This window comes from Myodes glareolus, chromosome 11, assembly GCF_982192425.1.
Source record: "Myodes glareolus chromosome 11, mMyoGla1.1, whole genome shotgun sequence".
In the NCBI taxonomy this organism is placed as follows: domain Eukaryota; kingdom Metazoa; phylum Chordata; class Mammalia; order Rodentia; family Cricetidae; genus Myodes; species Myodes glareolus.
In genome coordinates, this window is record NC_142036.1 from 23,002,217 (window position 1) to 23,026,873 (window position 24,657).

Consider the following 24,657-nt stretch of genomic DNA (forward strand, 5'->3'; position numbering starts at 1 on the left):
AGCTGCCCTCAATGTTGGTCACCACATTGCCCAGAGCGGTTTGAGGATCCCAGGACAGGAACCATGATTCACCCCTCCAGAGCTCCCTGTCATTCTGAGTCATTTGAGGATTCTCCTAGGGTCAGGCTCTTTGCCATCTGGTGATTATTTTTTTCTTTCCTAAACACCCAATTATTCTTAGAATACCTCCATTGCCGTGTCCCCTCCCAAGAGCATTTTTCTGGTCATTTGACCACCTTCTCACCCTCCTCTGACCTCAGCACAGAGGTCACATGATCGTTGGGAGCTCTCTGGGAAGCATCCATAGCCTTGTTTCATGTTCCACCTGCTCACCACCGTGGTGCTGCCTTGGGCTAAGAATATCAGCTTGGGGAAGACTGTTCCTCTGGCATCAGGACTCTTGGGAGAACATCCTGCCAGTCATAAATTGGAGCTGTGATGTTATGGGAAAATGACTAAGCCTCTCTGTGCCTCAGTTTTCTCATCCATAAAAGGGACAGCTATTACCATGTAGGTCAGAGGTTCATCATACAAGTCACACAATGTGAGTGACAATCTCTCCTACCCTGTTGTCACTGGAAGCCACACCCCTGCCTAAAGAAGCTGAGTGAGCATTGCCTGTCTATTTTCTGTGCAGATATATGTTTATTGAAATAAGAATTGTAGAATTTACTTCAAAACATTCCAAAGTGGGAAAGATAAAGTGAAGTTTCTCTCTCTGTACATAGACATATAACTGTGTATGAATGCATATGTATATACATACACATGCGCCGTGTGTTGAAAATGAATGAATCTGCTGATAGGTGAAAGGGTGTTCATATAATTTTTAGTTTTGTACAAATCTGATTTTAACAAGGGGGCATTTGGTCTTGTTCCTAGGCCTTTACCACAAGCCCTTTGAGGTGCAATAAGCATGTAGGTCAGAGGTTCATCACACAAGTCACACAATGTGAGTGACAACCTCTCCTACCCTGTTGTCACTGGAGGCCACACCCCTGCCTGCAGGAGCTGAGTGAACACTGCCAGATCACTTTCCGTCCAGATATATGTTTATTGATCATTTGCTCCAAATGCTGTGTTTTGAGCAAAGAAGGTAGAGGCGTCCATCTGCGGTGTGAGGTTGGTCAGTGGGGAACATAGAAAATGGCTCCTCTTCCCTAAGTAGGTACACTAGAGGTAAGGAGTTGAGGGGACCAACTGACCGCATCCAGCTGTGGGAATAGGTGCTGTAACACAGTGTCAGATATGGGCAGAGCCAGGAGCCCCTGACATGACAGGGGATGGCAGAGCCTGGAAGAGGATAATTGTGAGATTGGTAGCAAGTGTTCCCAGATTCTGGAAATAAACTCAGGGCAGCATGTTCTCTTCTCAGTCCAGGGCCTGAGGTCAACATGGCTGGCCTCTAAGTGTGCATAGTCCCATGAAGGCTGAGGAACATGAAGACAGACATAACCAGAGCCTAGATAGGAACTGAGTCTCCCTGCCAGGACCCAAGCTTTGGACAGAGGCACATAGAGGAGAGACAGCTGGGAGGGGCCACAAAGACAAGGTTCAGACTCAGGAGCATGAGCTGGTGCTACCAAGAGGACGGGAACGTTACACTGTCTGTCCAAAGGCCCCTATGCATGGTCAGATCATACAGTTAGTCACTGTCACTGTCCAATCCAGGCACACACAGCCAATCAGAGCATGGAGGCCAAAATGCACAGAGACCCACATACAGGCTTAATCCCTGGCTCCTAGAAGGAAGCAGCACGATTTGGGAAGTCTCACTTGGGATTCATGATCTTGGCCAAAAAGAGGGCAACTTGAGTATTTGTGTCAAGGATTATCATCAAAAATGGTCTGTTTAAACGCAAAATAAAGTGGTTCATTCTTCCACACATTAAAACGAATTTCACTCCCGTGGCTGCCGCTGCTTCTGTGCCTTTCTCAGCCACGTCCAGCACAGCCTTGTGGACCACCTGTAGGAGAAAGACATCACTCACTAGAGACCAGGGAGGGCAGGAGAAGAGATTCCTGGAGCAAGCATTGACTGCTGCCTCAGACACTGGTGAACTTGTTTGTTCCTGCCATGAGCTCTACCCCTGGGGTTTCCAAGTCTTTACTCAGGGTGTGAGATGAGGAACGCCCTGGGGAATGCTCAGTCTCTGAGAATCTTTGTTGTCCTAAACCCACCATTATCTAGAGTACGTAACGCCCACCTTACTCCACAGGAAGCTTCTCAGGAGACCCACAGGGAACAGTCAGGGTATTGGCAGCCAGTGCAGGTATTGGCATCCCTCCTGTTCCAGCCTCCTTGACACATACAATAGCAATGCACAGACTCTTTCCCAGACTGCCATGGTCTGCTGCTACAGATATGAGCCCAGGGCTCTGAGTGAGCAATGCAGAGAACACTGGGCATTGCCAGGCTGTTCATCTGGGGATGTAGTGTGAGGTCCTAAGACATCTCCTCTCCAATTCTTAGGCTTTCACCACAACTGCCCTTAATCCCCTGTTATTTCCTTCACTGCTACTGTTCTGTGTGCTAATCCGGCGGTTCTGGGCCAGCCCTGCAGTGAAGAAGCTGAGGCTGGAAGTGCTTTTGCCGAGCAGTGGATTGTGCGTGGCATCTGCACCACAGCACTGGTTGGTGCCAGTGATGGCTGAACACTAAGCACAGGCTCCTTCACAACAAGGCTCCTGGGGGACATAATGTTCAGCAGATAGGGGAGGAACCGGCTTCTTGGTATCCAGCAGGAGGATATGTATCTAGGCTGTTATCTGCTATGCTCAGGATGAGGGAATCTCAGAAATGCAGACTTTCTCACACATTTGCCATCTTCTACACACTTGGCCCTCACCATCCTCATTCAGGCACCAAGGGGAACCACCCAGTGTGTCTTGCCTTACCTGAGAGACGCTCAGGTCCTTGGCCCCTGTGACCCCAGACAGGTTAGCCTGTGTGGAGAAGACTTCCCTGATACCCAACTGTGGAAGGATTTTCTCCAAGCTGTAGTCCATGGAGATGGAGAACTTGGGCATGTAGAACTCACTGATTTTCCTGAGAATGGAAAGAAATACTGTAAGAGTCACTGGACTCCACTGCCCTATCAACATACCTTGTAGCTAGGGAACCAGAGGCAGCCCTCTCACTGGGGAGCAGCCTTCTTTCCATCCATGCTAGACCACCTGAATTGCTCTTTGGAATGTGTTAATTATCCCTCAGAGCCTGAGAGTGTTTACAGGGGCAGGCAACATGGCTTGGTAACAGCTTCCTCTCCTGAGAATGCTTTCCTCCAAGACCCACAAAATGCAATCCTTCCCCTGCCCTGTGGACCCTCAGACTTCATTTAATCACCCACATATTTCAAATTCTCCACCGTCTCGGACTCTAGCTTTCCTTAATCTTGGACCCTCCCCTTCTGAATCTCTCCCCTTCTCACCTTTTACCAAATCAAATAATGATTGGTTGCATTTCTGTCTCCCCACTCTGATCCGCAATTGCAGGATGAACCCACAAGGTTAAGAGAGTTCATGCTTTAGTCTTTGATATACTCCATGAATCTAAATCAGAAGACAGTTCATAGTAGGTCTTCAAGTCATCAGTACACTACGGTGATGAATGAGAGATCAGCTACACAGCTACACAGGGCAAAGTTGATTCTCAGAGCTGATCTTTCCTAAATCTCACCCCCTCTGACATCAATAGCCCATTCATGATTTTCTGTAATTACAGCCTGGAAGACACAGAGGAATCCTCAGCTCCTGCTCTAGCTGAAGTCATCTTGTGAACAACAAAAATGACAGAAAAAAAATCAGGTCCCAAACTACTGAGTCAGAGAAGAAAAATCCACCTCAGCTCCAACTGTCCCTGCTGATTCTCTACCCATTACATTGGGTACCAGTGAGACTGTGAGGTACAGGGACACTGGGCCTCAGGCCGACAGCAGCATATGGAGCCAGACCAGCTCTGGGTCCTGCAGACACGTACCTGGTACTCAGAGATTCCCTCCACTTCCTCAGGGTCTCTGGCTGCAGGCTGGCTTCCACCTGCTGCATCCTGCCCTCGTCAGGGAGGATGAACAGGGCGCTGGCATTGCCTGTGTACTTCAGCTCCACCACAGTGCAGGCCAGCTCCTCATCCCGGAAGTAGGGGGTGCTCAGGTCCTCAATGTTCATAATGGGCACCTTCACAGACCTGTCCTTATCCAAGTGAAACTCAGATTTGTATGTGTCACGAGGGTCAAAGGGAAACTTCCATTTTCCTAAGGATGAAAGGGATTAAGAATAACTTCACCTGAGAGACTCACCATATCCAATTTCTGCTCAGCTTCTACGTGTGACAGCAATCAATCTATCTTTCACAACACAGAGTGTCCCTCAGGGGTGGTAAAGCTGGATTGGAAGTGGACAAACTCCTAAAGGTGAGAAGAGACTGCAGGCTTGGTTTGGAAAAGGGGAAATTTAAAATCAATGCTTGGTTACTTGAGTTTCTAGCAAATGTTAGGGTCTGGGCATGGGGAGAGTAACAGAGACCTGAGATGAAAATGGTGACATTGGATAGTGGGGAGAGTTGGGGACACTTCTTCCTCAGGGAGAATCATGTCTAGAAGGCAATGGTATTTGGGACAGTCTTTAGAATAAACAAGACAAAGGAGCCTGAATTCTCCCATACCATGGGCATCCATAAGTCCACAGATTGTGGGCTAAACGTGAGTAACATGTCCTCAGCTCACAGAGGAGCTATGGCCACCTCCACAGATATCCTGTCCCGACTTATCTCGAATTCCTAGTTTAATTCCTTATTTCCAGCACAGCCTGCAGGACTTGGTACTGAAACAGTCTCTTAGACTGGGATCTAGCAGCCTAGACAAGCATCCCCACCTCACAGACAGGCAGTCTTGGTTCTTGGGCCCTGGGCGTAGAGAGACAACCCAGCCGCCCTTCAGGCTCTCACTCTGCTCCCACCATTCCCAGTTCACCCAGTTCTGCAGCCATCTTGTCTTCATGTCCTCTGTCCTCCTAGTCCCTGTTTCTGTCCATGGCCACCTTGATTTTCTGCCCACAACTCACAGCCTGCCCTGGACTATCCGTAATCTAACCCAGATCAACTCCATTCTGATTACATCACGACTTCTGTCAGGCACCAGTCCTGTGCTGTCACCTTGATCCCTGGACTCTATCAGGCAGGGTGTTGTGGGTGTAGACTCTGGATGTCCCCTCACTGTCCTTAGCCATTATATCACCCGCTGCGTCTCCCAACCCCCCTGCACCTGTTATCTTCAGACTCGCTGGCCCTGACGTGTGTCTTGGGCATTGTGACCTTCAGGCTGTTGGACTAGTTTGTTTCAGAAGCATAATTACCCAAAGGAGCCATACACTAAACTTGGCCTGCCTACACTGCCCTCTTGTTAGTCTCCTGCATCCCTGCTTTTCCAGCCCAGGTCCAGCTCATTCCCTAAATGGCTCAAGGGAGAGGTCCTGCATGGGAATTGCCCTCGGGGCTCTTCAGGGTTAATGGGCCATGCTACTTTCCCTCTTAAGAGTGGTCAGGCACACTCCTTAGGTTACAAAGTCCCCAGCACACAGGGACAGTCCTAGAAACAGTCTCTCCAGCAGGGATGGACACCTTCTACAGGAGCGTATTAGAGATGCTGAAGTGGCCAGAATGAGGGACCAGGTCTCTGCAGGGAGAAATCACAGCTTCTGCATGCTCAGGAAGAACTGGACACCGAAGCTATGCATTCTGCAGTCAGTAAGTTTAAGTCACAGTCAAATTCAGCACTCTTAGACTGAGATCTCAGGACTTCTGATGAGCATGTGCCAGGAACCACAACTATATCCAGAAATTCTAGGGGAGAAGTAGGGGCTGTGGGTAGAGAGATGTGAATCACTCATATCTCCAGGGTGTGAGCCCCTCCTTTCCAGGGGTCAGCATAATGATCAAAAGTTCCTCAGTCAATATCTTTACCCTCCACTCCCCACCCAGTGTCCATCCTCACCTTTGAAGTAGATGTAGTTCACCAGCACCATTAATGTTTCCTTATCCAGGTCTGAGATCAGGTCCTTGATCTTTCCCTGGGTCTGTTTCCTCACGTAGTCATTGATGAGCTTTTTGGCTTTATGAGGCTGCAGGAAGTCAGTCGTGGAGGCCTTGGCATGGTAGAATGCCCTGGCCTTCTCTTTAAACTCTGTCAGGATCTGCAGGCATTTTTCAACAAACATGGCGCTGCCTGTGCTGATCTGCACCTGGTCCCCTGGCTGGTTGAGCATGTGGAGGAGGTGCCCAAAGCTCTGATGGATGTCTGCCTCAGAGGCCTTGCTGAAATTAAACTTGAGACCTTCTAGAATCTCTTCCAGGGTTTTGCTTCTAGCTCCCAGGGATAGGACGGCCAAGGCAGTTGAGATGCTGAATGGGGAGAAGACGATGTTTTTGTCTGGATTCTTTAAGACCAACTCCTTGTAGAGGCTGAAGGCGAAGTCATTGTTGCTGGATGTCAATGCTAGATTGTCCACTGGTGTTCTGCTGTTTTGGTTTTCCTGGCCTGCAGTATTCCTTCCCATGGTGCCATCTGGTCTGGAGAGGACATCAGGGGAGATCTCAGCCATCACTCTGGTATCCTGGTTGAAATGAGAAGATCCTTTTATCTGGGATGGCCTGACCACCTCCTAGTCCTCCCCCCTGGCTTGCACTGTGTCCCTTTGCTGCCTTTGCGTCTGTGCATGGGAGGTGCCCTGACCCCTCAGATGGCAGTGTCACATCCTCTGCTCCTCTTCACTACAGGAAGAAGTGTTGTTGCTGTGAGCAGCTTTCCTAATGGAGAACCAAGACCCAGAGTTGAAGGGATTGGCCAGGGTCGCAGTGTAAGCAAGAGAAGACCTAGGGCTGGGTTCAAGGCTTGTGTACTCTGAATGTCACCTCTTTACTTCTGGCTTGGCTCATTAGAAAGCAGGGGACCTCTTTCTTTCCACTTGTGTCCTCAACAACATCACCAACCTCTACTCAGGACTCAAAAAGAAATCTCAGGCAGAGTGCACCGCAAGCACCAACGCATATGTATAAGAAATCTCACAGCCCTGGGTTTAACTTAGTGCAAGCATCTGGGAGTGTGAAGGGTAATAGAGGACAACACTGGACTTGGCCCTCTGAGAACAGGTGTCAGAAGGATGGAGATGGAGAGGATCTTCAGCCCTGCCAGTATTCCACATGGTGGTTTGTATCTCACCTTGGAAGGACTCCTGATGGGATGAAACTTGGATGATGTTTGAATGAGTCTCTGCTACCTGGACCAGATTTCATTTTGAATCTCAGGGTGGGGTATGGTGGCAAGAAATTGGTGGATCTTTCTGGGCAACTTGTTGAGTGACCCAGGTTCGAATATTAGTAAAAGTTTGGACTTTTTATGGTCATTATGTGTGTTTCTAGGGAATGTCCAGATTACCATCTCCTCCATACACCACCGTAGTGGGGACACAAGCATCATAAAATCTACAGTTGAAGCCAGGCAATGCTGGCGCAGGCCTTTAATCCCAGACGTAAGGAGGTAGAGGCAGGCGGATCTCTGTGAAATCAAGGGCAGCCTGGTCTACAAGAGGTAGTTCCAGGACAGGCTCTAAAACCACAGAGAAACCCTGTCTCAAAAAACAATAACAAAAACAAAAAACTACAGTTGAAGCTTTATGATTATGGCAATCACTGTTCACACCTTTAACACCCATCTAGGTTGCTGAGGACATCAGAGGAGACAGTAGGTGGTAGGGGAATGGAGAGGGGAGGAGAAGAACAGAGGAGAAAGGACACAGGGGGAAAAGAGGAAGGATCAAAAGAGTGGAAAGGAGAGGATGCAGGAGGATAGGAGGGCAGGAATGGGGATCACTGAGGGGACAGGTGAAGATGGGGGAAGGGAAGAGTAGAAGAACACAGGAGGAAAACAGAGGGAGCAGGGGAGGAAGGTGTTGGAGCTGAGCCACATGTCCCCAGGCCGGTCACATGACTACAGGGGGGCCAGGGACTTTAACTCCCTCTACCCTGTGTCCTGTGTTTACTGTCAGATGAATGCATCCATATCACAGGAAAAGCCTTCAGTAATATTTTTATCAAAATTATTTCCGCAGCAAACAGGTTAGTCTCTGTGTTATAGACTTGGCTCAGTGGCTGAGCTGTAGTCTTTTCCTTATTAGGAGATGCTGGGTCCCTTTTTCTTGGCCATGGGATCTGCTCAGAAAGTGAGATTTCTGATCCCAAGACTTTTACTGTCTGCTATAAGCATGTCAGTGATTCCACCTCCCCCATAGGGATTATGTGAATTTCCTGTCTCCCTCTGCTTCCTAGAGCAGCACCCGGGCTAGTCAAGGTCTCAAAACTTCCTCCCCGTGGAGGGTGGGAAGGATCAGGTCCCATTCCCTCTCTAGGAACAGAGCCTATGGTTCCTCCTCCATCTTCCATGGACAGGAAGATCCAGACTGAAGAAAAAGATTTTTGTGCTCCCCAGAAATGTTCCCTGATCCTAGTCCATTGTCACAGGATCAACTCTTCGCCTATCCAACCCAAGATCCAGGTCATTTCCAGTACCACACAGCCCTACAAAGGCTTCTCCTCTGTTCTCAGAGAGAAATTATGGGAATTACCTGCAGAGCTGAAGGCAGCTACCCGAGTTTGCAACAGCTTGGTCCTGATGATCTGGTTGCTGCCTGCCTGCTGTGTTGTTCTTCCCACTGCAGTGTGACATGTATTTATCCCCACCAGTGACTCCTCCTTCTTCTTAGGAAGTGCTGGCCCAGACAAGTTGTGGTCTGTGCTCAGTCTGGAATGGACTGATGGGATGATTTCTGGTATTGCGCATTGAGAAGCTCTTCCTAGCAGAACCACTTCCTGACTACAAGCCGAGTGTGGTGCTTTCAACTTTCTATATCTCGCATTGTTTGATAGTCTGTGTGGAACTGGGGAAAAGTCAGAGTTAACAAGGCAGGGCACAAAACCTACTTTTCACCAGATAGGGCTGCAGCTAACTTTTATTGCAGACTTCTTAAGTAACTTCAAAAAGAATAGGAATCTATTTCCATGCTCCATAATTTCTTAATGAAAACTCATACATTAATAAACAGAGATCTCAATGCTAACAGGACTCCACCTCCATCTGTGCAACCATCCTGAATGGGCATAACTTAAATAGATGTTCACTCTTCCCTCTTTGGCATCAGACTTCCGAAGGGATGCTGCCTTGTCTGGCACTGAATGGAAATCCCTGAAAGGATTCTGTATCTGCAGAGCCTGAATGACTGATCTGAATTCCGGTACTGGAGAGAGATGGAAACATTTCAGGGCCAGAAACTAATTACCTTCTCCTGGGTAAGTACTGCCTCTCTGGAACAGACAAGTTTGCCTCCCTCTGTGTCCAAAGTCAACTCCGTGACAATAGACTTCTATTACTTACAGACAAAGAACTTCAATCCAAAAGCTAAGAATGCTAGCACATAGGAACTTCATTCCATAGAGAAGCTCCCCCACCTTGATGCACCTGTCTCTCTGAGGTTCCCACCCCTACATCTCAAAGTTGTCTTTGTGTGGTTAAGCTATAAAGTGTTTTTAAAATTACTTCAACACTGGAGAATGGAAATTGGGTAACCAAAATCTGTATTCTCAGATCATTTTTCACTCTAAATGGCTCCAGAAGTAAGTATATGTTAGTTCCTTTAGGAAGAGAGCTGTATTTTTTTTTGCAGCAATAGTGGAATTAGAGACTCAGTACACAGGAGTTAGGTCCAAAGCTGCTGTCCCCAGAATGGTGGTGCTGGTCCTAACAGGAAGGATATTGGTTGAGTCAACAGAAGCCTCAAGGCAGGGTTTTGTGTATCAGAGAACCTGACCACCCATGATGCATTTCTGTTCACCAGGAGCCACCCTAAGCTTCCCACAAATGTCAGCCACCTCAGCAAAACCACCCAGCCCCCCTTCAATCCAGTCACGGTGAATAAGCTCAAACTGCCCTATCCGCTCTCACTTAAAATCTGTTTCCTTTTCTGCTCTTCTGCTTCTCTCTGTCCCTGATCCCTAGAGAGACATAGCTTTGGCAGGTTCATCTTCACTAAATCTTTCTTTTTCCCATGGAGTTGTCTGCTTTGATGAGTTTATCCTTTCCTCTCTTACATTTGATGCAGAAGCCAAGGAGAATAAGCTGGGCCTCATCCAAGGGGACCTAATTCACCTTAACTGACCTGAAATGTTGATTTGGACACCCCTCAGTTCAGATCAATTCCTTCTGCTGGCTCTTCCCCCAAAATATTCAACTTCAAATTTTAGAGTTGGCCTTTCCAACTGTTTCTCTCTTCCACTGTGCTGGCTACCTTCATGCCAACTTGACCCAAACTATATTCATCTTGCTTCCATCCTTAAACCTCTTTCCCATTGCACACTTACAGATCTGGTTAAGCCCCACCACCTTGTTTTTTATTGCAATATGAGTTAGCAGCACTATAAAATTGACAGATGCTCTCAATGGCCATTAGATGACAAATTTATTATCAAATTTGTATTGAACTTTACAAATTCTGCCATTTCACAAGCAAGTCCTTTGAGAAACCTTATGTTCATGCCTTTGTTCCCCTCCATTCCTGTCTCTCTCTCTGTGCCTGATGCCATATTCAACATATTATAAAAGCCATGGCTTCCCCCAAGGCTAATCAAAACCTGGACTGGTCTCTGTGTGAATCCTGATGGTGTCTTTAAACTCCTCTCTGAAGCAGCACAAGCCAGGCCTACATCATCAGCACTGCTTTCAAGATTCCTATCTTCCAAGCTCCCACAGAGCATCCCACTCAACTCCCAACACTCAGGTGATTTTCTAGCACAAAGTTCCAAAATCCTTCCACAATCCTTCCTAAAGCATAGTAGGTCTGTCACAGCAATACCCTCTACACTGGTACCATCTTGTCTTACTTCATGTTTTCTGTGGTTGGCATGAAACACAAGGACCAAAAAGCAATTTCTGGAGAAAATGGTTTACTTGGCTTTTACTTCCACATTGCTGTCCATCATGGAAGGAAGTTAAGACAGGAACTGAAATAGCAAAAGATTCCAAGTCCAGGAGCTAATGCAGAGGCCTTTTAGTGTTGCTGCTTTCTGACTTACTTTTCCTACCTTCCTCGGTTTGCTTTGTTATAGAAACACCATCCCAGCTATTTTGGACTAATTGGACCAGGGCTTTTAAATCTTTCCAATAAATTCCCTTTCGGTAGAGATTTGTCCTATAACATTCGTTCCTATAGTGAATCCTTGCTACATCCACGGCTGTCTCGCCAGTGTAGCAGAAATGCTGACTGGATGGGCAAATATTGCCGGTAGGATTGGGATTTGTGCTTCTAGGAGCTGTGTGTTCCAGGCGGTCCCTTGGCAACCAGTTGTGGTGTAATGCTACCTGAGTCGCCATTAGTACTGACTCGACCTGGCTGTCCTTGGAGCCATCTGTGTGTCTTTTCCCTTGTCTGTGTGTTCTTTGTGATCTTTACATATTGCTAACAGATCAGACTATTCCAGGCAGTTGTCAATATAAACAAGACTGCTGCGGACATTTTTGAATTCTGCTCCACTATTAATTTTTTTAAAGCCTTAAAAAAGTAGCCAGTTCTGGGAATTGCCAAAATCATCATCAGGACAATTCCTTGATGATGTGGAATAAAAGGAGTTAATCTTAGCAGAAAAAAACCTTAGAAGCCTTCTACAGGAAAACAGCATTAGGCATTTATGTGCAACTTAACAGGAGGCCTATGCAACCTTCCTTATGGCCAGAAAACCTAGGCTAATTACAACATCTGACCCTGAGAGTCGGGAAGGGAAAGGAGTTGAGATTAATGGTACAAAATGAGTCTCAGAAAGTTTTTCCAGGAAGATAGTAGCCTTTTTCTTCTTTCTCACCCAGACACACAAGGTCACTTAGCTGAGCCCAAGTCAGCCACCCGGTACAAGCTGATAAAATGGGCTAACTCAAGAACAATGGTCTCTCTAATAACAAGAAAAAAGAAGGGGTAACTTTACAAATGTAAGGAAGCAAAAGTCCTTGTACTCATGCCAAAGCATCTTTAAAGATTCTCTTTGTAAAACGGTTTTATGCCGTTCTTTTCTATTTTATGATCTGATGATGTATGCCTTTGCCAAGTTCTTTGTTTGTAATAATATATAATCCTGCACTGAAGTAAGTAAATCGCAACAGCATGTCTCAACATTGAGAGTGTCTGTGTGTCACTTTCCTCACCGTATCCTGATTTCTCCTGTGCCTTCGCCCTGATTCCCTTACAGTCTGAGTGGCTCCCCTGAGCCGGTCCGTAGCAAATCCTAATAATGACACTTAGTGTTCAGACCCAGATGACGGCAGCATGAGATGTCTTCAGCACCAGGCGCCTTAGATTTCTGGTCTGAACTAGGGTGGATGGAGGGACGCAACTGTGGCATGCCAGTGTTCATGGAGCTCATGAGGTGGTGACCTCAGGGACTTGATTGGATATAGTGAAGTTGTTGGGACACAGCTGCTTCCAGTACATGGGTCTACTCTTTCTCGCTCAATGGCCCCCATAAGTGGTGTCTCAGTGCTCAATGGGGAAAGGAATCTTGTGTGAGACCCTTCCCCCAGGCTGTAATTGTCTGCAACCACATGTCCACCTCTTCAGTATGTGTCTCTGGAGCCTTGAGACTCAAGTATGTCTCAAATTGACATACAAATTTTCCTCTCTGTGCAGGCCTCTAGCAGTGTTTCAGGCCTGATGGAGTCCCTGTAGACACTCAAACGAAACTTGATTTCCTCTTGTCTTCTATCTAGGCACAAAACCAGCTGATACTTGAGTGAAATCACTCACTCTCCAGATGTGACCTCCTGTTCCCTGCAGCTGCCTTTAGTGTCGGTCCCCACATTTGCGCAGAGCGGTTTGAGGATCCCAGGACAGGAACCGTGATTCACCCCTCCAGAGCTCCCTATCATTCTGAGTCCTTTCAGGATTCTCCTAGGGTCAGGCTCTTTGCCATCTGGTGATTATTTTTTCTTTCCTAAATACCCGATTATTCTTAGAATACCTCCATTGCCATGTTCCCTACCAAGAGCATTTTTCTGGTCATCTGACCACCTTCTCATCCTCCTCTGACCTCAGCACAGAGGTCACATGATCGTTGAGAGCTCTCTGGGAAGCATCCATAGCCTTGTTTCATGTTCCACCTGCTCACCACCATGGTGCTGCCTGGGCTAAGAATATCAGCTTGGGGAAGACTGTTCCTCTGGCATCAGGACTCTTGGGAGAACATCCTGTCAGTCTTAAATTCGAGCTGTGATGTTATGGGAAAATGACTAAGTTTCTCTGTGCCTCAGTTTTCTCATCCATAAAAGGGACAGATATTACCATGTAGGTCAGAGGTTCATCACACAAGTCACACAATGTGAGTGACAATCTCTTCTACCTTATTGTCACTGGAGGTCACACCCCTGCCAACAGGAGCTGAGTGAACACTGCCTGATCATATTCTGTGGAGATATATATTTAGTGATCATTTGCTCCAAGAACTGAAATTTGGGTAAAGAAGGAGGTGGTGTCCATCTATGGTGTGAGGTTAGTCAGTGAAGAACCTAGAGAATGGCTCTTCTGCCCTAAGTTGGTGCACTAGGGCTAAGGAGCTGAGCTGATCAACTGACCCCATGCAGCTGCAGGAATAGATGCTGTAACCCAGTGCCAGATGTGGGCAGGGCCAGGAGCCCCTGACAGGACAGTGGATGACATAGCCTGGAAGCGTGAAACTCGGTGCTAGGTCATCCCAGATTCTGGAAATAGACTCAGCCAGCAGTTTCCCTGCTCAGTCCTGGGGCTGAAGTCCCCATAGATGTCCTACATGCTTGCATATTTCCATCAAGCCTGTTACATAACCACAGCCTAGAAAGGGACTGTGACTCCCTGCCAGGCTCCATGCTTTGGGTAGAGATCGATTCAGGAGCAGCAACAGGGAGGGGCCACAAAGACAGAGTTCAGGCTCAGGAACATGAGCTAGCTATGCATGAGGAAGGAAACCTGACACTGACTGTCCACAGGACCCTGTGCATGTTCGAGTCATACAGTGAGTCACTGTCCTGTCCAATCCTGGCACACCACAGCCAACCAGAGCATGTGAGAGCCAACATACACATAGAGACCCAAATACAGAGTTAATCCCGGCTCCCAGGAGGAAGCCTCACCACTTGGGAAGTTCTAGTTTCCCTTGGGATTTGTGATTTTGGCCGTAAAGAGTGAAGTATGAGTATCTGTGTCTGAGATAATCATCAAGAATGGCCTGTTGAAATTCACATTCAAAGGATTCATAATTAGAGACAGTCCCACAATCTGGACTCCCGTGGCAGCCGCTGCTTCTGTGCCTGTCTCAGCCACGTCCAGCACAGCCTTGTGGACCACCTGTAGGAGAAAGACATCACTCACTGGAGACCAGGGAGGGCAGGAGAGGAAATTCTTGGAGCATCCACTGCTGTCCTCAGCTGCTCGTGAACTTGTTCCTATCATGAGCTCTACCCCTGGTGTCAACCAATCTCTGCTCAGGGTGTGAGATGAGGCACGCTCTGGGTCTGCTTAGTGTCTGAGAATCTCTGCTGCTCTCAAACCCACTACACACTGAGGATGGGTGGAGGCAACACCAGTCCTTACTTCACTTCCTCAGGAGACTCACAGGGAGCAGCCAGGGTGTTAGCAGCCAGCACAGGCTCCAGCATCCTTCCTGCATCACGCTTCTTGTGGCATAAAATTGCAACGTACATGGCACAGCTTCTCCTTCCCAGAGTGCCATGGCCTGCTGCTACAGGTATGAGCCTATGGTTCTGAATGGGCACCGATGGAACACTAGGCATTGGCAGGCTGTGCATCTGGGGAGGTAGTGTGTCGTCCCAGGGCACCTCCTCTCCTATCCTTATGCTATTAATCACAAATGCTGTATATTTTTTGTCATTTCCTTTACTCCTGTCATTCTGTGTGCTAATCAGGGAGTTCTGGGTAGCCCTGAGGTGAAGAAGTAGTTCATCCTGCAGTGGATTGTGGGTGTCGTCCATACTACGGCACAGGTTAATATGAGCAAGCAAAGGCTCTTCCCTGCCCTGGGTTCCTGGGTGAGATTTTCTTCAGTGCATATAGAAGGGACTGGCTGCATGGATTTCCCGGGAGTATCTAAATTGTAATCCGGGATGAGGGAATCTCAGAGATGCAGGCTTTCTCTCACGTTTGTCATCTCTCACACGCCTGGCCTCACCATCCTCATTCAGGCACCCATAACAATCACCTAGTATCTTATCTTACCTGAGAGACTCTCAGGTCCTTGGATCCTGTGATCCCAGACAGGTCAGCCTGTGTGGAGAAGACTTCCCTGATGCCCAGCTGTGGAAAGATGTCCTGCAGGCTGTAGTCAGTGGAGACGGAGAGCATGGGCAGAGAGAGCTCGTCAATCTTTCTGCAAAGCGAAAGGAGAAATGAAAGAGTCACTGAAGTGTCTGTTCCCCTCAAACCTCTTTGTACCTTGGGTAGCTCTCCGCAGACGGCCCTCTTACCAAAGAGAAGCCCTCTTTCTATTTGTGTCTACATCCCATGACTTTGTTTTCTTATTGCATTAATTTTCATCCTGCTGGAGAGGTAATGAGGCTTTGTATCAACTTTTTCTTTACCAAAAATGCTTTACTCCCAGGTCACAAAGTGCAGTCCTTGCCGTGACGTGTGGACCCTCATATTCCATTTAACCATCCTCCTATTTAAGATTGCACACCCATCTGACTCTCACTTTCTGCATCCCTGGATCCTCCCCTACTGAATCTCACCGCATCTCACCTTTTAACAAATCAAACAATGATCAGTTGCATTTCCATCTCCCTACTCCCTCTTCTTCAATTACAAAGTGAGTTTGCAGGTAAGAAATCTTGTGTTTTAGTCTCTTATATACTCTCTGGGTTTAGATCGGAACACAGTACATAGTAGGTCTTCAAGTCATCCTTGTACTAATGGCGAATGAATGAGTGATGAGGGGGTGCCATGGCTGCACAGGGCAGAGCTGATTTTCAGAGCTGATCTCCTTTCACCCTCACTCCCCTCTGCCTTCCAGTATTCATGCAAGATTCTGTGTAATTACAGCCAGGGAGACACAGAGGAATTTTCAGCTCCTGCTCTAGCTGATGTCATCTTGTGAACAACAAAAATGACAGCAAACGCAGTCCCCACACTACAGAGTCAGCAGAGGAAAATTCACCTCAGGTCCACTTGTCCCTGCTGACTCTGCACTCATTACACTGAGTTCAGTTAGACTCTGAGGTCCAGGGACGCTGGGCCTCACCAACAACAGAATGGGGAACCAGACGAGCTCTGGTTCCAGAGGACACACTCCTGGGCCTCAGAGAGTCCCTCCACTTCCTCAGGGTCTCTGGCTGCAGGCTGGCTTCCACCTGCTGCATCCTGCCCTGGTCAGTGAGGATGAACAGGGCGCTGGCATTGCCTGTGTACTTCAGCTCCACCATAGTGCAGGACAGCTTTTCATCCCGGAAGTAGGGTGTCGTTAGAAACTTAAGTTTCATCATGGGCACCTTCACAGTCCTCTTGTTGTCCAAGTAGAAGTCCGACTCAAATGTGAAGTCAGGGTCAAAGGGTTTCCTCCCTTTCCCTAAATGTGGAGCAGGCTAACAATTGTAACATCAGCGGAGAGACTCCACCCCCACCCCATTTCTGTCCCATTCCTCAGTCTTGACAGTCTTCCACAATGCATCTGCCACAACACTGAGTTCCCTTCTGGTTATGTAATCTAGGTTAGAAAAAACATCAGCAGACGCAGAACTGTGAGTGAGAAGTTATCTGCAGGCTTAAAAAGGGAACTCATAACTAAAGCTTCCCTACTTGAAGCAGCTGAGAAACGTTCAGGGATCTGAGACTGGGGTGTGTACCACAGATTTAGAGTGAAGGTGCTGAGACAGGGGCCTTTGAGAGTTGGGGACCCCTTCTTCCTCAGGAGGAACCATGTCTAGAAGGCAGGCCCTTGTGGACAGATTTTAGGGGAAACCGGACAAAGGAGATTGTGTTCTCTTACACCATGGTCTGACGATGGTGACATTCGTGTGAACCACCTTAATAAAATTCAGTGCCCAGAACCATGGGTGGGTTTAGATGGAAGCCTGTGACATCTGCAACTCCCACAGCTGGATTATCAGGTGCCCACAGTTAGTTGATGAACACATGGGTAATGAGTCCTCTTCTCCCCCTTGATCTATGTTCTCCTCTATGAATCAAAATTCTCCTGCTCAGACTTGTCCCACCTCCCAAGTGCATGTGCCCGTCTGCAATACATCCCTAGGGACTTGGTACTTGGACAGTTTCTTTGGGTCAGGATCCAGCAGATAAAAATACATCTCCACTCACAAGCATGCTGCTTTGCAACTTGGTTCCATGGCCAGCAGAGGGAGCCACACCCTGCATTCTCACCCTTCATGCCATCCCTCTGCTTCCCCTCTGTGCAGAGCACCTCAGCTATGGGACCATCTTTCCATCCTGTCCTCCGTCCTCCTACCTTCCTCTGTCCTTGGCCAGTGGTTTTCTGTGTTTGGCCTCAGATCCTCGCCTCCTATGTCCTGAACCATATAGAGTTCATGTTCCCAATCCACCAAGGTCTGGTCATATCAGTATTTTCATCAGACCTCATTCTGTGGGGCCGTTGCCTCACTCCTTGGTCTATCAGGCAGGGATTTGTGGGCATGTCTTCTGGTAGTCTCCCCACTAACCCTTCCCCACAGTAATTCCAGCCCAGTCTGCCAATCTCTTGTCCCTCAACCCCAGAATCACTGTCTTCAGCACTGTGACCTCACAGGCTGCCTGGGATACGAATTTTACAAATTAAAATTCCACGACGTACTCAGACACGAAACACAGACCACTGCCGAGCTGACACTTCCCTCTCACTAATGGCTTCTCCTCAGTCCTTGCTTTTTCACGTCCAGGTCCAGCCTTACAGAAAAGGCTCAGGAGAGAGGCCCAGGATATGCCCACAGGACACTTCAATATTGTCAACTTTGCTACTTCCTCCTCAAGATTAGGGTAACCACGCTCCTTAGGTCGAGAAATTCCAAGTCCCCATGGGTCTTCTTTGAGGTTATCTGGCAGACGAATTCTATTGGAGCATCTTAGAAAGGTTAGTGAGTTGGATAACAGATTTTGTTTGTTGGTTTTTTTTAATGCAATTGGCCCCCAAACGCTCATAGGGAGTGGCATTATTATGAGGTGTGGCTTTGTTAGAGGAGGTGTGTGGGAACCCACAGGGACTGCATTCCATCTTGACTTAAGGCCAAAGAGTTCAACTTGTTATTACTTCTCAAGGTCAAATAACAGGACATTTGTCCAAAGGCTTGGTTATTAGATGCTTTGAGAATTAAGAAGGCGATTACACTTGCTTGTTGCATGAAACATGGTAAGGAAGTCTTTTGCCCTCCCTTTTTGTTTGGGTATAAAAGGACTATGATAAATAAATCTGGGGCTGCTGCAGTATTCACTGGGAGGCCTCCCGACTTTATCTTCTGTCTTTTGTCTCTTCCTATTTTAATCCACACTCCCCTATTCTGGTAATGTTCGGCAGGTCCACTGGCCCTGACATAGCTGTGGTCTTGTTAGAGAAAGTGTGTCACTGTGGAGGCAGGCTTTGAGGTCTCATATATTCTTAAGACACTGTTGAGAGTCTCAGACTAATTCCTCTAGCCTGCAAGATTAGGACTCTCACACTCCTCCAGTGCCTGCACACTGCCATGTCCACCATGGTGATAATGGACTGAACCTCGAAACTGTAGTGAGTATCCCCAGTGAAATGCTTTCTTTTAGAAGAGTTGCCATGGTCATGGTGTCTCCTTACAGCAGTAGAACACTGACCAAGGCTCTGAACTGCAGGGGAAGCATGACTTCCTCATACTCAGGTAGGACTGCACATGTGACCCATGCATTCTGATAGTCAGTTAGTTTATGTCACAGACAAATTCAGCCATCTTAGACTGGGAGTTAAGGGGTTCTGTGGAGTATGTACCAGGAACCACATCTATATCCAAAAGATCTCAAAGGAGAAGTAAGGCCATTTAATAATAAAAAGTTAGGCACCCCCGTCTCCAAGGCCGAGTCCCTCCTTTCCAGGTATCAGGGTTTGGACACAAGGTGCCCAGGCAACAACCTCTCCATCCACCCATGAATCAGTGCCCATTCTCACCTTTAAAGTAGATGTAGTTCAACAACACCATTACTGTATCCACATCCAGACCTGAAATCAGGTCCTTGATCTTCCCCTGGGTCTGTTTCCTCACATAGTCATTGATGAGCTTCTTGACCTCATGAGGCTCCAGGAAGTCGACACTTGAGGCCTCAGCCTGGTAGAGTGCCCTTGCTTTCTCCTTGAACTCTGCCAGGATCTGCCGGTTCTTTTCAACACACATGGCACTGCCTGTGCTGATCTGCACCTGGTCCCCTGGCTGGCTGAGCATGTGGAGGAGCTGTCCAAAGCCCCTGTGGATGTCTGCCTCAGGGGTCTCTGTGAGATTGAACTTGAGACCTTCTAGAACCTCTTGCAGGGTGTTGTTGCTTGCTCCCAGGGACAGGACGGCCAAGGCAGCTGAGATGCTGAGTGGGGAGAAGACAATGCTTTTATCTGAACTCTTCATAATCAGCTCCTTGTCGAGGCTGAAGGCGAAGTCAGTGTTGGTGGAGGTCAGTGCTAGATTGTCCACTCGTGTCCCATTGCTTTGGTTTTCTTGGATTGCACATTCCCTTACCAATGTGCCATCAGGCTGGCAGAGGACAGCCATCCCTCTGGTCTCCTGGTTGAAATAAAAAGATACTTCTATCTGGGATGGCCACGTGATCCCCTTACCACCTCCTAGTCCCCCCACCTGGCCTGCACTGTGTCCTTTTGCTGCCTTTGTGACTGTGCATGGGAGATGCCCTGGCCCCTCAGATGGCAGTGCCACATCCTCTGCTCCTCTTCACTACAGGAAGAAGTGCTGTTGCTGTAACCAGTTTTCCTAATGGGAACCAAGACTTAGAGTTGAAGGGATTGGCCTGGGTAACAGTGTAAGCAAGAGAAGACCTAGGGATGGGCTCAAGGCTTGTGTAATCTGAATGTCACCTCTTCTCTTCTGGCTTAGCTTAAGGGCTCATTATAAAGCAGGAACCTCTTCCTTGGCACTTGTAACCCCTAAGTCATCACAAACATCTAGTCAGGACTCAAGGAATAAAACATAGATCAGCTATATAGCACAGAACACAACCTCAGACATGTCTTAGAAATCTCACAGCCCTGTGTTGTATCTCAGTGCAAGTTTTTGGGAGTGTGTGGGGTTGATTGAACACAGCACTGGAGACATCTTGTGCAACACCAGAGCCTTGGGCCCCTGAGAACAGGCATCAGAAGAATGGGAATAGTGAAGGTCTTACAGTCCTGCCAGGATCCACATTGTTGTTTGTATCTCAGCTTGGAAGGTCTCCTGATGCGAAGAAAAATGAATGGTGCCCAAGTCTCTGACACCGGAATGAGATTTCATTTTGGCTCTCATGATGGATGTGTGGTCACAAGAAATGGGTGCACTTCCCTGGCAGCACGGTCACTGACCCCGGGTACATTGTTAGTAAAAGAGTAGCTTATTATAGGCATTGTAGATATTTGTTGGGAATGTCCTGATCACCATCTCCTATATATTTACCTGGACTGGAACACAGGTATCATACAGACTACATTTCATGGTAAAGCTTCCTCCCACCTTTAGCCTCTGTCTACTTTGTAGATGACTTCAGAGGACACAGTAGATGCTCGAGGAATGGGAAGGTGAGAGAGAAGAACAGAGGAGAGAGGGCACAGTGGGGAAAGGATGGAGGAGTGGGAAAGTGGAAGGAGATGGAGGCAGGAGGAAAGAAGGAGGGAGGAGATCAGATGAAGGAGCCAAGGGGCAGATGTAGGGGAGAGAAAACTGTAACAATATAGGAGGAGAAAAGAGTAAGCAGGGGAGGGAGGTGTTGGAGCAAAGCCACATGTCCCCAGACATGTAACATGTCTGCAGGGAGACAGAGACTTCAGCTGTCCTTACCCTGTGTTTCCTGTCAGACTGATGTGATTATTTCTTTAGAAAACATCCAACAATATTTTACATCAAAATTAATTCTATAGAAAACAAGCTAGTTTTGTTTGTTTGGCAGACTTGGCTCAGTGGCTGAGCTCTATTAGAGGAGGGTGGGGCCCCTTTTGTTGGCCATGGGATCTTCTCTGGCAGTGAGGTTTCTGACCCCAAGATTGTCCTGTCTGCTGCAAGCATGGCAGTGATTCCACCTCCCCCATAGGGACTCTGTAAACTTCCTGTCTCCCTCTGCTTCCTACATCAGCACCCGGGCTAGTCAAGGTCTCAAAACTCCTGTGGAGGGTGGGAAGGGGCAGGCTCCATTCACTCTCCAGGAGCAGAGGCCATGGTTCCTCCTCCATCTTCCACAGACTGGAAGACCAAAACTGAAGAAAAGATTTTTATGCACCCCAGAAATGTTCCCTGATCCTAGTCCAGTGCCACAGGATCAACTCCTCCCCATCCAACCCAAGACTCCACACCATCACCATCACCACACAGACCTGAGAAGTCTTCTCTTATGTCCTCTGAGAGCAAGATTCTTGGGAATCACCTGCAGAGCTGATGCCCGCTGCCAGTGTCTGTGATGGCTGAGTCCTGATATTACCAGTTGCTGCTGCCTGGTGTGTTATTCTGTCCACTGCACACAGATGCCTACTTATCCCCACCAGGAACTCTTCCCTTTTACGAGGAAATGCTGACACAAAGAAGCTGTGCTTTGTGCTCTGTCTGGAAATGGACTGATGGATGCTTTCTAGTAATGTGCATTTAGAAGCCCTCCCTAGAGACAACCACTTCCTGATCCAGAGCCTGGCTGGCTGATCTGAATTTCAGTACTGGAAAGAGATGGGAGCATTGCAGGTCCAGAGGCTAATTACCTTCTCCTGGGCTAAGTTCTGCCTTTCTATAACAGCCATGTTTGCCTCCTTCCATGTAAGAACTCAACCTTGTGACTGTAGAATCTATTACCTTACAGACAACTAGCTTTAGTCCAAATCTAAGAATGTCAGCAGACAGCATCTTGAACGCCTAAAGAAACCTTTTCATCTTGATGCATCTGCGTCTCTGCATCTCCACCCCTGCATTATAATCTTTCCTTTACTTGTGACTTTCTTTGTTTTGTAGAGACACAAAGTTTTCATAAACTATTTCCTTGTGGAACATAGAATTTGGGGTAACAGAAATCTGTGTTTCAGATCACTGTCACTAAAGAGGCTCTAATAAAGTCTCTGCTATTCCCATTAGGATGAGAGCTGTGGTGTCTGCTTCAACAGTGGGGTTAGCGACTCTGCAGGCACGGGTTAGTTCCCAAGCTTCTGTCCCCACGGAGGTGCTGGTACTAACAAGGATTTTATCTGGTGAATCTAAGGCTTAAAGTCTCTGTGCCCCAGAGAAGCAGATCACTGATGGTGCACTTCTGCTTGCCAGGTGTCACCCTAACCTTCCAACAAATGCCAACTACCTCTCCAAGCGCACCCAGCCTCCTTTCAGCTCAGACAGTTTGGATCAGCTCAAAAATTGCTACCCTGCTGTCAAATAAAAATCTGTTTTCTTTTCTGCCATTTTGGTTCTTCTCCCAGCCACCCCAGAAAGAGATGATAGCCTTGACAGTTTAATACCCAATAAATCTTTGTTTTTCACCACACTGGTTCTGTAGCCAGTGAGAGAGCACTGGGTGCCTTTGAAGGGGACCTGTCTGTGTAACAGACCTAATGTGCTGATGTTTGACACTCTTGTTAACCAATCATTAGCTTCTGTTGACCCTGCTTCTTTTTATTTCCTGTTGTAGTGATATTTCTTTTATATTTGAATAAATTAAGCTTGCCTGAAGAACAGAGAGTAAGGCGCCCCATTGGCCAGCTTTACAGACCAGCAGCTGTGACACACACCTGTATTCCCAGCAGCAGCCACCCTAGTGTGAAATAGGAGTCAGGCAGTAGTGGTGCCTTTATTCCCAGTCCTAGGGAGGAATATAAGATGTGGGAGACAGCTCTTCCACACAGTCTCCTACAGAGATTCCTGCAGACTGGATGGCCATTTCAGACTGAGGTAGAGATAAGAGCCAGTGACGGGCTGTTTTGCTTTTCTGACCTTCATCTTGAACCACAATATGTGTCTCTGGGTTTTTATTAATTGTGCGATACCTGGCAACAATGTTTGTGGCACAAATTCAGAAAAATCCCATTTACCTGATGCTTTGTAGCCACTAGCACAGGTCAGAGCCTGACCCAAATCTAACCACCTGAATTTGGAAGAAAAAATTAGCATGACCCTTACTTAGCTTCCTCTCCTGGCCCGCCTGTCCACCCATGGTTTACCACAGCTTGTTGCCACCACACATAGCACCCATATAGCTTCCTGTGCCCACCCTGCATCTTTCTATGGATTCATTGGATCTCGTGGCTTGCAGGCAACCCTTCACACGTCTCCCATGTGGCTACCCATTATTCCCATGAACATGTGCACCTGCTTCATAGATGCCCTGACCAACATGTCTTTATCAAAAATCCTTTCAGATTGGTTTTGAGTTGTGCTTAAGAAATCCACAGGGTAGCAACATTGAAACAAGTAAGCCCAGAGCTCCAGCATCTCTGAACAACTTTAGCTGTATAACTGTGATGCCTGCTGGCCCACATTGTCAATACATCTTAAAATTCTCATCTGAACCAGAATTTTAATTAAAGTGAGTCATTTGATCATGACAGATGCTCTCACCACCCAGGAATTTCAAAGACTTTTCATTTCTACTATGGAGGGGATTCTAAAAGAGGTATATGATCTACCTGGGATGTATACCTTCTTGGGCATAGCAGACTTTAGAGCAGCTAGTACAGAAGGAACTAAAGGCTCAGCCTATCAAAGAATCAACCAGCCCTTGGAATTCTTCTGTATTTTTTGATAAATGGAAATGTGGGAAATGGTAACATATTTAAGAACTGTTTATAAGGTGATTCCGCCAATGTTCTCTCTCCAATCTGGAGTCCTTTGTCTTCTCTATTGCCTAAAAAATAACTTATTATTGTTATTTATTTAAATTTTGTTTCTTCTACATACTTTTTCAACAAAAAGGCAAAGAAAAAATTGCCTTTACAATGCCTACTTGTAATAATTCTCAGCCTGCCAAAAGATCAATGGAATTTTCCCCACAAGAAATGTAAAATAGTCCCACCTTTTGCCAATATTTTGTAAGTCAGCCATTGGAAATGATACATAAGCAACTCTCTGAATCTATAGTCTACCATTACATGGATGGCATTTTACTATATTATTCTAGAATGAATGTTTGAAGAAGTAAAGATAATTTTCCCTGTTGAGGATTACAAATTGCTCCTAAAAATGCAAAAAGGAGTCTATTAATTATTTAAGCTATAAAATGGCTTTATAAAAAATTAGACTTACAAAGGTGCAAATTAGCACAGATTGATTGCAGCCTCTTAATGACTTCCAAATTTTCCTAGGAGACTTTTCCCACCTATGGCCCATAATCGGGATCAAACCTGATTAATTCAAACAAAGCCTTAGAAGGTGACAAGGATTTAAATAGTCCCAGAGA

General features: G+C 47.1%; 2 protein-coding genes across 2 annotated transcripts; both read right to left on the reverse strand.

The window, feature by feature from the left end:
* Window positions 1-1,034: 1,034 nt before the first annotated feature.
* LOC125398441 (serine protease inhibitor A3N-like) lies at window positions 1,035-8,774 on the reverse strand. Its single transcript, XM_087911539.1, has 5 exons — window positions 8,617-8,774; window positions 5,991-6,609; window positions 3,980-4,253; window positions 2,899-3,049; window positions 1,035-1,967 (listed from the first exon to the last, which is right to left on the reverse strand). The coding sequence occupies exons 2-5, from the start codon at window positions 6,595-6,597 to the stop codon at window positions 1,773-1,775; spliced, it is 1,227 nt and encodes a 408-aa protein (XP_087767665.1). The 5' UTR covers window positions 6,598-6,609; window positions 8,617-8,774; the 3' UTR covers window positions 1,035-1,772.
* A 1,801-nt stretch (window positions 8,775-10,575) lies between these two features.
* LOC125398566 (serine protease inhibitor A3N-like) lies at window positions 10,576-19,802 on the reverse strand. The gene is made up of 4 exons (XM_087911450.1): window positions 19,211-19,802; window positions 16,362-16,639; window positions 15,295-15,441; window positions 10,576-14,406 (listed from the first exon to the last, which is right to left on the reverse strand). The coding sequence occupies exons 1-4, from the start codon at window positions 19,800-19,802 to the stop codon at window positions 14,206-14,208; spliced, it is 1,218 nt and encodes a 405-aa protein (XP_087767576.1). The 3' UTR covers window positions 10,576-14,205.
* Between the last annotated feature and the right edge of the window lie 4,855 nt (window positions 19,803-24,657).